General features: G+C 39.2%; 1 protein-coding gene across 3 annotated transcripts in view; it reads left to right on the plus strand.

Moving 5' to 3' along the window:
- Window positions 1-12,557, plus strand: part of LOC5513291 (adhesion G-protein coupled receptor V1) — a 103,964-nt gene that overhangs the window by 83,805 nt on the left and 7,602 nt on the right. For 2 of the 3 annotated variants that reach the window (XM_048729070.1, XM_048729072.1), the window contains 22 exons: window positions 322-427; window positions 1,475-1,701; window positions 1,932-2,037; window positions 2,327-2,553; window positions 2,800-2,905; window positions 3,149-3,381; window positions 4,098-4,197; window positions 4,429-4,658; window positions 4,900-5,005; window positions 5,163-5,389; window positions 5,718-5,823; window positions 6,197-6,423; window positions 6,920-7,025; window positions 7,290-7,522; window positions 7,710-7,815; window positions 8,145-8,368; window positions 8,612-8,717; window positions 8,975-9,204; window positions 10,239-10,344; window positions 10,421-10,644; window positions 10,998-11,103; window positions 12,137-12,360. In XM_048729070.1, the coding sequence (XP_048585027.1) occupies window positions 322-427; window positions 1,475-1,701; window positions 1,932-2,037; window positions 2,327-2,553; window positions 2,800-2,905; window positions 3,149-3,381; window positions 4,098-4,197; window positions 4,429-4,658; window positions 4,900-5,005; window positions 5,163-5,389; window positions 5,718-5,823; window positions 6,197-6,423; window positions 6,920-7,025; window positions 7,290-7,522; window positions 7,710-7,815; window positions 8,145-8,368; window positions 8,612-8,717; window positions 8,975-9,204; window positions 10,239-10,344; window positions 10,421-10,644; window positions 10,998-11,103; window positions 12,137-12,360 (3,666 nt within the window). The remainder of the gene's footprint in view (window positions 1-321; window positions 428-1,474; window positions 1,702-1,931; window positions 2,038-2,326; window positions 2,554-2,799; window positions 2,906-3,148; window positions 3,382-4,097; window positions 4,198-4,428; window positions 4,659-4,899; window positions 5,006-5,162; window positions 5,390-5,717; window positions 5,824-6,196; window positions 6,424-6,919; window positions 7,026-7,289; window positions 7,523-7,709; window positions 7,816-8,144; window positions 8,369-8,611; window positions 8,718-8,974; window positions 9,205-10,238; window positions 10,345-10,420; window positions 10,645-10,997; window positions 11,104-12,136; window positions 12,361-12,557) is intronic. The other variant, XM_048729071.1, reaches the window with a different exon arrangement.

A 12,557-nucleotide genomic window follows, 5' to 3' on the forward strand; every position in this document is an offset into this window, starting at 1 on the left:
ATGTTAGTTCAGCACTAGTAAACACATAAATTGAACTGATGCCCATTCTAGTCAAGATCAGTGTGAACTTTGCACATGTGTGGGCTTAGCACACATGTGAGAAGAGAGGAGCTATATTTAACACAGTTTCTCTAATCATTCTCTTTTGTGAAGGGAGTAAAAGACAAGCAAACTATAGGTGAAAAAGAAATTTACACTACAGGGCACATGCGTCATACTCAAAAACAATTTACTCGCATCTGATTGAAGAATCCACTTTTTCTCGGTCTCCCTCTCTCACCATATGCCTTTGTTAATCGTAACTGAATGTTTATTTTTCAGCTGTGATTGGTTTTAATTTGGAGTCTCTTGAGGTCCCAGAAGATATTGGCACTGCAAACGTAGAGGTTGTACGAAATGGATTTACTGATGTGCCGCACAAATTCAAGTATGTCATTTGATTTTCTCCTTTTGCTTTACAAATATTGCATCGACCGTTTTGTCGTTATTTTATTATTTATGCTGATAGCAGGGCTTATGGCAATACACAATTTGACACACACAAATAGAAATGAATCCAGTTTCCACTTTATATCAAAAACCACGAACAAACAAGAATCATTTGTCACGTGATGTGTATGTACTATACTTGTGCAGAACATTTTTCCCAACTCCTCTAATGCTAAAAAAATATTTTATTATATTTTATAAATTTTATATACCTACATTTTATTTAGCCAAGCCATTACATGTTTAGTTGGGTTGCCAGTCGTCGACCTCACGTCTTAAGCACATTTTTGCTAGCCTGGTCGACTAGTGAATGAATTTTTATCCCGCTACTTTTATTCTCTTACCCACAATTTGAACGCCAAAAATTTAAAATACCCGCTAAAACTGTTGACCCATTTCCTCTTTTCCGTCTATGGGTGCATACTGGTTAAACTCAGCCCACCCATTCCCCCCTCGAACCAAAGTTGTTTACTTAGGCCTGGAACTCAGCTACCTCATACCAATGATAGGCGCTTAACATTGGCAAGGAGGGGGGATTTTTATTTGTTTGACAAACATGATTGCTAGACAAACATGATTGCCAGACATGGGATTTTGTGAGGTGTAGTGTAATCGGTGAATGGGTCAACTAGTTTGGCATGGCATAACTTTCCTGGTGAAACTTCTATGGAAATAGGAAAAGGTTCTTCGTAACGGAATCAGAACCGCCTTCTTGTGATTTTGTCCTTTGTTTCACAACCTTGAAAGTACTTGGACTCGTTTACCTCAAAATTTGGTGTTTTCAAGAGGATTGCTGTCTTTTCGATAATGGCACACAAATTCAAAGAAGCTCAAAACCCGTTAGGGTTGATAATGCCATACAGCTTCTCGATCAATCAAAACGTTTTATGAATAGACGTAGCGCTTTTAATAGTATAGATAATTGATATAGTTTAAAAGTTCCTGTTGATCGTGTTCTGAAGTATCTTTTTTCTACTACATTTAGCGTGGTAGTTACAGATGGCTCCGCTAAGTCAGATAGTGATTACACCGTGCCATCGATACTAGAGTTCACCTTCAAAGAGGGCGAGAAGTCAATCCTTATACCATTCCCCATCATCGATGACAAACTGGTGGAGGACACGGAAGACTTCGCTTTGACTCTGACCAGTTTCGAGCCTGAGGTTACTGTCTCACCTGACAAGGCAAAGGTCTCCATTCTGGATAATGATGGTAAGAATAGGTCTTGACATATCATAATCGGTCTTGACATATCATAATCTTCTAAAAAATACCATATATTTTGTGTCTGGCTACATGTGTTTCTATGCTAAATTGTACCCTTGTGGATAGCTTAAGCAGTACATAAATTTCAGTTGTTGCTCATAAATATAACCCTTTTTATTCACGGTGAAAAAAGTCTTTATGCTCTCATTGCTGTTAATCACGACATCTATTTTTAGCATTAATCGCCTTTGAGTTACTATCCGTCACCGTCCAAGAAAATGCTGGTAAAGCTCAAGTACCTGTGAAGAGGAGTGGTAATACCAAGAAAAAGCAGACTCTCATGTAAGTGTCGTGTTATGATACCACCGGACTGCAGTAAAAGTAATTGCCCGACAGGTTTTCTTAGTTTTCCTTTAGAAATTATAATTTAGCAGCGCTACGTTCAAGCAGGCGAGTCATCTTACCTCGATAGAGTAGCCTTGCTGCTCAGACAGTTTAGCCAACCATTTTAGCGCTGTCTATTCGGGTCTGTAGTTATTTCAACATATTGAAACTGATCCACAATACATTATTCCTTGTATTTTGCACAGTCCAGAACAGTAAAACACTGATACATTTTTTTTTCGCACAGTGTCTCTCTATCAGACATCACCGCCAAAAAGGGCGAGGACTATAACGACCCAGCCAGCCTCAAGGTGACATTTGAAGTGGACGAGGTTCGAAGAGTTATCATGATTCCTATTGTTGATAACAATGTGGTGGAGAACACGGAGACCTTTACTGTCAGCCTGTCTAGTGATGATCCGACTGTCATTGTAAACCCTCAGCCCGCAACAGTGACTATCTTCGACGACGACGGTGAGTACCGAGTCATTCCCGAACTTTGCTGAGTCATGGTCGAGATATCAAATAGTAGAGTTTTGAAGTGGCTATCGAGTAGTACAAAATCAAAGTATCAAAGTAGAATTAGCTCATGGACACCAATTGTTGAGCCATTTTTTTGTTAAATAATATATATGTAAGATGATCTAGTTATTTTATCGTAAATAAATCGCATCTGGTAGCTATTCCAGATTTCCTAATATGACTATTGTATATTTGCAGCTGTAGTAAGATTTTCCATACCTTCTGCTATCGTGCCCGAGAGCGCTTCGACCGCGAGCCTTGAAGTGCGGCGAACTGGTTATCTCGAAGCCAAACACATAGTCAGGTATAGATGAGCTAGTAACTGGTTTTAAAGACCTGCTACCACAACGCCTCACACCTAGAGGGATTTTTCCAAACACAGCTATGTTACCCAACACATGTCACATTTCTCTAGAAAATGCCAGGTGTCTTAACAAAGCAGCTACCAACCCCAATCCTAGCGACACGCAAGTCCTGGCTTAACCCCTCTCAAGAAGAAGTGACGCGAATATTTAAATGTGACTGAGTCATTTCTTATGATTTACAGCTTCACAGTGCATGACCTTAGCGCGACGGCTGGTGACGACTACCAAGTTCCGTCCGTCCTCGAGCTGGTCTTTGAGAAGAAGGATACCACAAAGACTATATCCATTCCTATCATAGATGACAGAGAAGTGGAGCAGAGCGAGAACATGAGCGTCACTCTCTTCACCACACACACCTCAGTTACCATCGATCCCAACAACGATAAGGGCTCAGTAACCATCTTGGACAATGATGGTAAGCACAATGTAACGTAAGATAATAATGGCTTGCATAATGCAATGTAAGATAATAATGGCTTGCACAATGCAATGTAAGATAAAAATGGCTTGCACAATGCAATGTTAGATAGTGATGGCTTGAACAATGCTATGTAAGATAGTGATAGCTTGCACAATGCAATGTAAGATAATAATGGCTTGTACAATGTAATGTAAAGCAATGATGGCTAGCACAATGCAATGTAAGGTAATGATGGCTAGCACAATGCAATGTGAGGTAATGATGGCTAGCACAATTCAATGTAAGGTAATAATGGCTAGCACAATGTAATGTAAAGCAATAATGGCTAGCACAATGCAATGTAAACCAATAATAGCTAGCACAATTTAATGTAAGGTAATAATGGCTAGCACAATTTAATGTAAGGTAATAATGGCTAGCACAATGTAATGTAAAGCAATGATGGCTAGCACAATGTAATGTAAGGTAATAATGGCTAGGACAATGCAATGTAAGGCAATGATAACTAGCACAATGTAATGTAAGGTAATAATGGCTAGCACAATGTAATGTGAGGCAATGATGGCTAGTACAATTTAATGTAAGGTAATAATGGCTAGCACAATGTAATGTGAGGCAATGATGGCTAGTACAATTTAATGTAAGGTAATGATGGCTAGCACCTGCTATCTCCGATCTAGCAATTATTTCCACCCTCTGAACTCTTTCAGCCTACATCGACATCGAAGATCTTACTGTGGTGGAAAATATTGGACACGCCATTGTCAAACTTCGTCGAAATGGATACACTGATAAACAACAGCATCTCATGTAAGTGAGGAAAAAACAAAGCTAAAAATTCATTTGTTATTGAAAACGAGGAGGCTTTAGGACCTCCTTGTTGACATGAACACACGAACTTATGTATTAATCCCTGACTGCAACTTATCCAATATTTAACTAAATGCTATCCGTTATTCCTTCTAGCACCACTCTTGCCAATGCAAAGGAACCTATACAATTGTGCGATATTTAACTAATGCTATCCGCCATTCCTCGCAGGATCACTTTTGACAATGCTAGCACCGCAACAGAGGGTGTAGACTACACCTCGCCCTCTAATCTGCAAGTCACATTTGCTGCTGGACGCTTAGAAGCAGATTTTGTTATCCCTGTGTTGAACGACAAAGAGGTGGAGGAGACGGATAAAATTATCCTGCGATTATCTAGCGCTGACCCTACTGCTGTTGTCAGGAAAGGAACTGGAACACTAACCATTTTGGATGACGACGGTTTGTTTATAGTTTTAAAATCTTTGGTTCGATATTATGAGTTTTGCGCATGTGTTTCACTAATGATCTATCCAAGAGTCGTAGAATTTTGACCAATAAAATTACATGATTAGCAAGATAACAAAATTTTAGATGTTCCAAATGTATATATGTTTGTTAATGAACCCACTATGTATGTGTTCCTTTTTTTGTTTGTTTCATTTTCAACAATTTTAACATCACAAAATATTTACCCTTACAGCGGTCGTCGGTTTTGTACGGACATTCAAGAGTATTCCCGAGGATATTGGCTCGGCAACTCTAACTGTGCAGAGAACCGGAAGTATCACTGCCAAACATGTTATCACGTACGTTTACGGTAAACTCTATCTGATTGAGTATGATCTACATGAGAGAAAGACATATATAGCTGTATATTTTTTATCTTCAGGGTAGCTTTCGTTTGTTTGCCTTAATCTTGACCATATAGGTTTTCTCTAACGCTTGGTTTTTCTCGTTTTGTAGACTTGCTGTCCAAGATGACACCGCTTTGGAAGGAAACGATTACAACGCCCCTTCGTCCCTTGAGATCATCTTTGAACCTGGACAAGTTTCTAAAGTTTTGTCCTTCCCCATCATCAACGATAATGAACTGGAGAGTCCAGAGAAGTTTAATGCATTACTCAGTACTGAGGATCCAAGAGTGACAATACGCCCTGGCCTTGCGACCATACAGATCAATGACAACAACGGTTAGGATCTACCCCAATCAATCCTACGGCGGCCTAGACCGTCCATGTGTTGTGTCCTTAAAGCCATTTTTTGCGACATGCATCGATCTCCTCCACTATGGAAATATAAATTAGCTTTACTGAAATCAAGACAGAAAAGAGTAAAGTACTTCCCAAATAACTACTTTAGCTAGGACAGCGATTTTTATGTTTCATAATTGTACTTTGAAATACATACCTGTAAGGCTTTTTGATTGTTTTTAATTGATCTTACCAATTCAAAGTACTTCTTTTTTACAGTAGCAAACTTCGGATCGCTGTTGCTAAAAATGCCTTTATATTTTTGTAGCTGTCCTTGGATTTAAGACAACATCCGTCACTGTTCCTGAGAACGTTGGGGAAGCAGAATTTGTCGTTGTGAGAAGCGGCGACAAGACGGTTGAGCATCCATTCAGGTAACTATAACACTTCACCCTTCCCGACAATCAAAAACGTAACTTTCGGATTCATAGAGCTCTTTGGGCCAGCTGTAAAGTTGAACTGCAGTGAAGCATCTATTTGTAGTAACCCGTAGTTTGGAACGATGTTTAGGGCTCATTACGATGCATTGCGGGCTACACACCTTACTGACTCATAAATATTATCCAATTTTTAACTTAACAAACTTTACTTATATCGCCTCTTGCAATTTGTTTTCAAATTATTATTTTTTTCCAGTGACGCCTTCAGTGTCGCTTCTAGAAACCAATTAACAAATCATGAATTTGTTTGATTTCCAGTGTCGCCCATTGTAATTTATGTCTAAATCATTATTTATTCGGTTTCCAGTGTCGTTGTAAACAATGGCTCTGCGACGAAGAACGTTGACTTTAAGCCACCCACGACACTGCACTACACCTTTGCTCCAGGTGACGAAGAGAAGGTGATCAGGGTCCCTATTGTTGACGACAAACTGGTGGAGAACCTGGAGAGCTTTACCATCACTCTGACAAGCACTGACCCTGATGTGATCGCTAACCCCGACACAGCTACTGGAATAATAATTGACAACGATGGTAGGTAGACTAAAGACTAATTGAAGTTAAACCATAATGCCACCAAGTAAAATAGTAGGTAGGAAAAAATAAACAGTTGAGTTACGCATATTTAAATTTGTTAATTTGAATACTTTCCTTTTGAGCCACCAGTGATCCTAATGTGAGTGCCCCTTTAAGAATTAATAATGATAATCAAATGTCTATGCTTCGTCAGGACGTACACTTATGTTATCCGCCTTGATCGGTGGTATCCGCCCACTTTAATTGTAATTCGTCTTAACAATTAAAGAAGTACTATTTCCATATCCAAAAACTAATGTTACAACGCGTCCTTTTTACATTTTCTTCAAAGGTGCTTCAGCCTTGACTCCCACTGAAGCAGCTTATCTACCGTATGCAATTTTTGTGAACTCATCTTTAAAACCCGTTATCACTACATGCAACTAGTCTTGATGATCGCACGTAGCTTACCAAAATTTTTCGCCTAATCGTATTTGACTCTTTATACCTTTAGTGTTAATTAGTTTCAAGATCGAGTCCATTGAAGTGCCTGAAGATATTGGAGTGGCTTATATACCAGTCGAAAGAACTGGAGATGTGACTGTTGAACACAAAGTCAGGTAACGCCTTCCTTACCTTTTTATGCTATTATTAGAATCGAATAAATAGGTTATGATATATTTTGTATGGCAGGGGTATGATAAGCTTTCCGCTATTTGAGCAGAGACTGGATCTACCTTGAATGATCCTTCATCGATATTTATTGTTCTATTTGTTATCCGCCAGATAGGTTATATACCACAGGGAAATCCAAAACTCCACATACACGACGCAAAACTAACGAAGTAGCTAAGAATATTATTAAGTGCACACTTGTGTTATAGATTTGTACTCAAGGAGGGTACTGCAACGCCAATACTTGACCACGCTGGTATTACCCCCGTGTCCAATGAGCTGGTGTTTACCGAAGGGGAGACAACCAAGAAAATTGGCGTTCTGATCGCCGACGACAAGCTTATTGAGGGCCCGGAAACATTTGGCTTTGAGCTCATGTCTGATGACCCTCGTGTGACTATTGTACGCAAGACCTCAACCGTCACTATTATTGATAATGATGGTAAGCAAGCGTCCACTCTCACAGCTCAGGCTCCGATGACCGTCTGGAAATCTTCATTAAACGCTGTACTTAACGACCACTTTCCAAACAGCTGAAAAAAAGCTACGAGATAATAGTGCATAGATTTCCCTATGATCGTGTTTCTCTATGCTAACACAAACATCTAAATGCCTCTTTCCATTTTTAGCGGCTATTGGCTTGTATCCAGAGTCCATAACTGTGCCAGAAGATGTTGGCAAGGTGTCTGTCGTTGTAAACAGAACTGGCGATACCAGTGTTCGACACACGTTTAGGTAGGTGCATCAAAATACACAGTGGAAGCTTAGTTACACCGTCTTAAATGCTATCACAACTAACGGATTGTCCGTATTTAACGGGTGCTCTCACAGCGAAAATTACCCGTAACACTGTTGTATCGCTTTTTGGACATAGTTTCTCGGGGCCAATAACTTAAGAAAGAAGAAGCAACTTCAATACTGTTGCCTAGATTGTATGATTTCTAAACGTAACGCTTGAAATACGATGGTAAAAAAATATCCATGCTTCAAAAGTGAATAAAAAACAACAGCACAACTTTTCAATTTTGTTTCTTAAAAACCTTACCGGTTTTATTACTTTATAGCCTTGAATTCATCGACATTACCGCTGAGAAAGGATCTGATTACGTGGTGCCATCTGTTGTTGAGGCATTTGAAGCAGGAGAAACGTCTAAGCCTGTGATGATCCCTATCAACGAGGATAAAATAGTGGAAGATACCGAGACTTTTAAACTTCTGCTGAGTAGCATTGAGCCTACTGTTACCGTCATCTCCAACCAAACAATCGTCAACATCATTGATGACGACGGTAAGTAATTGTCATCATCAACCAGACAGTCGTCAACTTCATTGATGACGATGCTAAGTTATCGTCATCATCAACCAGACAGTCGTCAACATCATTGATAACGATGGTAAGTTATCGTCATCATCAACTAGACAGTCGTTAACATCATTGATGACAATTCTAAGTAGCCGTCATCTCCAAGTGGTAAGTCTGCAGTGTTTATTACAAAATCATTACTTATGAAGGTGTTTCTTCCTTTTTTAGCTGCTATCGGATTTTCTTTACCTTCCTACATTTTCCCTGAAAGCGTCGGCGATGCTTCAATCTCCGTGATCAGAAACGGCAAAACGGACCGTACACATTTAGTCAGGTATTTTGTATTAAACATCACTGAATTAATGTAGTCAATCAATCAGAACTATTTACTTGTCTTCATGTATTACAATGTTACGGTGATAATGAAGATGGTTAGATTGTTAGATAGGTTAGATAGTAGCCTGTTTCTTTAACTATTTGGTTTGTAGCCTGTTTCGTTGACTATTTGGCTTGTGGCCTATGTCGTTGTTTGTGCGATTGTCGTTGTTGTGGTGTTCATGTGATAATTATTATTGTCATCATTTTCTCCAGGTACATCATCATGGGTGGATCAGCAACGCCCGATTTCGACTTCATTATTCCTAATGCATCCGAGCTCATATTCAGTCCTGGAGACTGGGTGAAGTACATCAAGGTGCCCATTATCGATGACAAACTGGTGGAGAACACGGAGAGGTTCACCATAAAACTTGACATCACTGATCCAGGTGTGGACCGCATCGGGCCAGAAGTCGGTACCGTGGATATCATTGATGACGACGGTGAGTATGATGTGTTGTGAATTGATTGGACATTGATTGTTATTCTTGTATCGATTTTCTAAAGGGTTACTTTCCCTGGGAAGAGCGATTTTTGGTTATCTTCTGCTCGTATGGCCATATCGGTATCTAATCTGCTCGTAATGTCATATCGGTACCTTATCTGCTCGTATTGTCATATCGGGATAATATCTGCTCGTATGGTCTTATCGGTATCTTATCTGCTCGTGTGGTCATATCGGTATAATCTGCTCGTATTGTCATATCGGTATCTTATCTGCTCTTATTGTTATATCGGTATCTTATCTGCTTGTATGGTCTTATCGTTATCTTATCTGCTCGTATTGTCATATCGGTATAGTGCTCGTATGGTCTTTTCGGTATCTTATCTGCTCGTGTGGTCATATCCGTATCTTATCTGCTCGTATTGTCATATCGTTATCTTGTCTGCTGGAATGGTCTTATCGGTATCTTATTTATTCGTATGGTCTTATCGGTATCTTATCTATCCGTATGGTCTTAACGGTGTATTATTTATTCGTATGGTCTTATTGGTATCTTGTCTATTCGTATGGTCTTATCGGTATCTTATCTATTCGTATGGTGTTATCGGTATCTTATCTGCTCGTATGGTCTTATCGTTATCTTGTCTGCTCGAATGGTCTTATCGGTATCTTATCTATTCGTATGGTCTTAACGGTGTATTATTTATTCGTATGGTGTTATCGGTATCTTATCTGCTCGTATGGTCTTATCGTTATCTTGTCTGCTCGAATGGTCTTATCGGTATCTTATCTATTCGTATGGTCTTAACGGTATCTTATCTATTCGTATGGTCTTAACGGTATCTTATCTATTCGTATGGTCTAATCGGTATCTTGTCTATTCGTATGGCCTAATCGGTATCTTATCTATTCGTATGGTCTAATTGGTATCTTATCTATTCGTATGGTCTAATTAGTTTTTGACGTCAGGTGCCGTATCCTTCATTCATCTCATCTTCGTCTGAACGTTAACGCCCATCTGCTTTTCAACAGCTGTGATAGGATTCAAGCTTGAGGCAATCACTGTACGCGAGGATATCGGAGTTGCCCGCATCCCTGTTCAGAGGACTGGAGACATAACCGCCACTCATACTGTCCAGTACGTATGCTGTTTTAATCACTTATTGATGTCCCTATTGGGATTTAATTGTCTTGTTGATATTTTCCTTATACAGAGTAACACCGATTGACGTAACAGCTGAGACGGGTGTGGACTTTTTACGCCCTAATCTCGATCTCACATTCAGCCCTGGTGTCCTTGAGCTTGATATTGATGTCACGATAATCAACGATAATCTTGTTGAGTTCCCCGAAATGTTCAAGCTCATTCTCAGTAGCACGGATCCCAGAATAACAACACTCCCAGACACAGCCAACGTCACAATAGCCGACAATAATGGTAGGAGGGGTTAGATACAAAGGGAGCATGTTCTGGTAAACTTTAGATTAGATGAAGTAGATACAAAGGGAGAATGGTTTGTTGACTTGAAAGCTTTCCAATTAGGTGAAATGAGTGGAACTACATAATGGACCTTTATTAAGGCGACTCTTCTTTAGATAAAACTTCTTATGAGCAGACTCTTTATGCCGCGCTTTCCGGTTCCGTTGTGGGGGCCCTGCTGGATTTTTAAAACAACTTCCTGCTCCGCGATGCGATGATAGCATTTCGTGGTACTTACTATAAGGCGTGGCAGCGAAGCTTTAGTGCATCACCTGCATTTGTACTAATTTTAGACGTAAATTTTCTCTCAGTTCAAGTTGGCTTCGAGCTCATTGAACAGACTATCGTGGAGGACGCCCAAGTTGCTCACATCGCTGTCATTCGATCTGGAGACCTGTCTTTGCCTAGTATTGTCAAGTAAGTAACTACAATTCTTTGAGAAAATGAAACAGGGGGACTATACCGTAAGCTCTCACATGACTTGCAACTCACAAACTCGCCTGCGCTACCCGGGACAAGTTCACCAACAGTTGGTGGCGAGTTTGTTTGTATCATATACGATAAAATAAGATAAGCTTCCATAAAAGCAAATTAAGCAAGACCCGAAAATAGAACTATAAAAAAAGTCTTACAGTACAGTACAATATATGAGTGTTGAATGCACTGTTCTTTGCCAAGAAGCAAAGCTTGATTTACCTTATCGTCATATCCTTTTCAGCGCAAATAGAACGTAACCAGTCAACGTAACCTTTTTTTTCTGTTAAAACATAACCTTTTCGTTAAGGATAGTGCATTAAAAACCCATCTTTTCAGTTTGGCTTATTTCACATAGAGGACTTGTTAATTTAGCTGACCGTGTTACAATTTGTTATGTTGATTTAGTTTAGATGTTTTTTTGTAAGAATTTGTTTTCTGTAAAGCGCTTTAGAATATATAAACATAGTTTTAGCGGTTTATAAATAACCGCTTATTATTATTATTATTATTATTATTATTATTATTATTATTATTATTATTATTATTATTATTATTATTATTATTATTATTATTATTATTATTATTATTATTATTATTATTATTATTATTATTATTATTATTATTATTATTATTATTATTATTATTATCTGCTTCGCACGTCCGTGCGGACGTGCGAAGCAGAAATGTTCGAAAACGGTTACGTGTTTCACTTTGCGCGTACGATGTAAACACGCAAAATAGTGGGTAGACGCATGCGCTGTAGAATTCTTGTCGTTTTCGTGTCGTTTCGTGGGGACGGGCCGTCTCAAAATGAGACACTTCATGTGGACGCAAACCTAACAAAGGAACACAGAGATTGCGTTATAGCGAAAACAGGAACGTGGCGATGGGGTCTTTTTAGATATGTCATGATTTTGATACTAGTTTGTAAGTATGGAAATGTTATCCTTAATGATGCTGTGCATATTTACAGGTTCTCCACCGTTCCTGGGTCAGCCTCTACACCTGGAGACTACACTCAAGTTACAGACAAAGTTTTGAACTTTGACGTGGAGGAGACAAGGATCGTAGTATCAGTACCCATCGTCGATGACGCCCTTGTAGAGCCTACTGAGACGTTCTACGCGACACTCACTACCGCTGACAACAGAGTTACACTAGGGCCTGAAAATACCACCGTGTATATCCTCGATAATGGTGAGAAAATCAAAGCACGTGACCTAAACTACGATACACCAAATTTTGGGCTGATAACTGTTTTAATCTTATCGATATTATTTTTATACAATCGTTTTTTGTGAACAAAAAAAAACTCAGTGCCCTTACTGTAACTACTTGTAATGAAACACACTTGCATTGGGCAATGTATAACCTCTACAATAATACGATTCAAC

Source organism: Nematostella vectensis, chromosome 6 (genome assembly GCF_932526225.1).
Source record: "Nematostella vectensis chromosome 6, jaNemVect1.1, whole genome shotgun sequence".
Taxonomy (NCBI): domain Eukaryota; kingdom Metazoa; phylum Cnidaria; class Anthozoa; order Actiniaria; family Edwardsiidae; genus Nematostella; species Nematostella vectensis.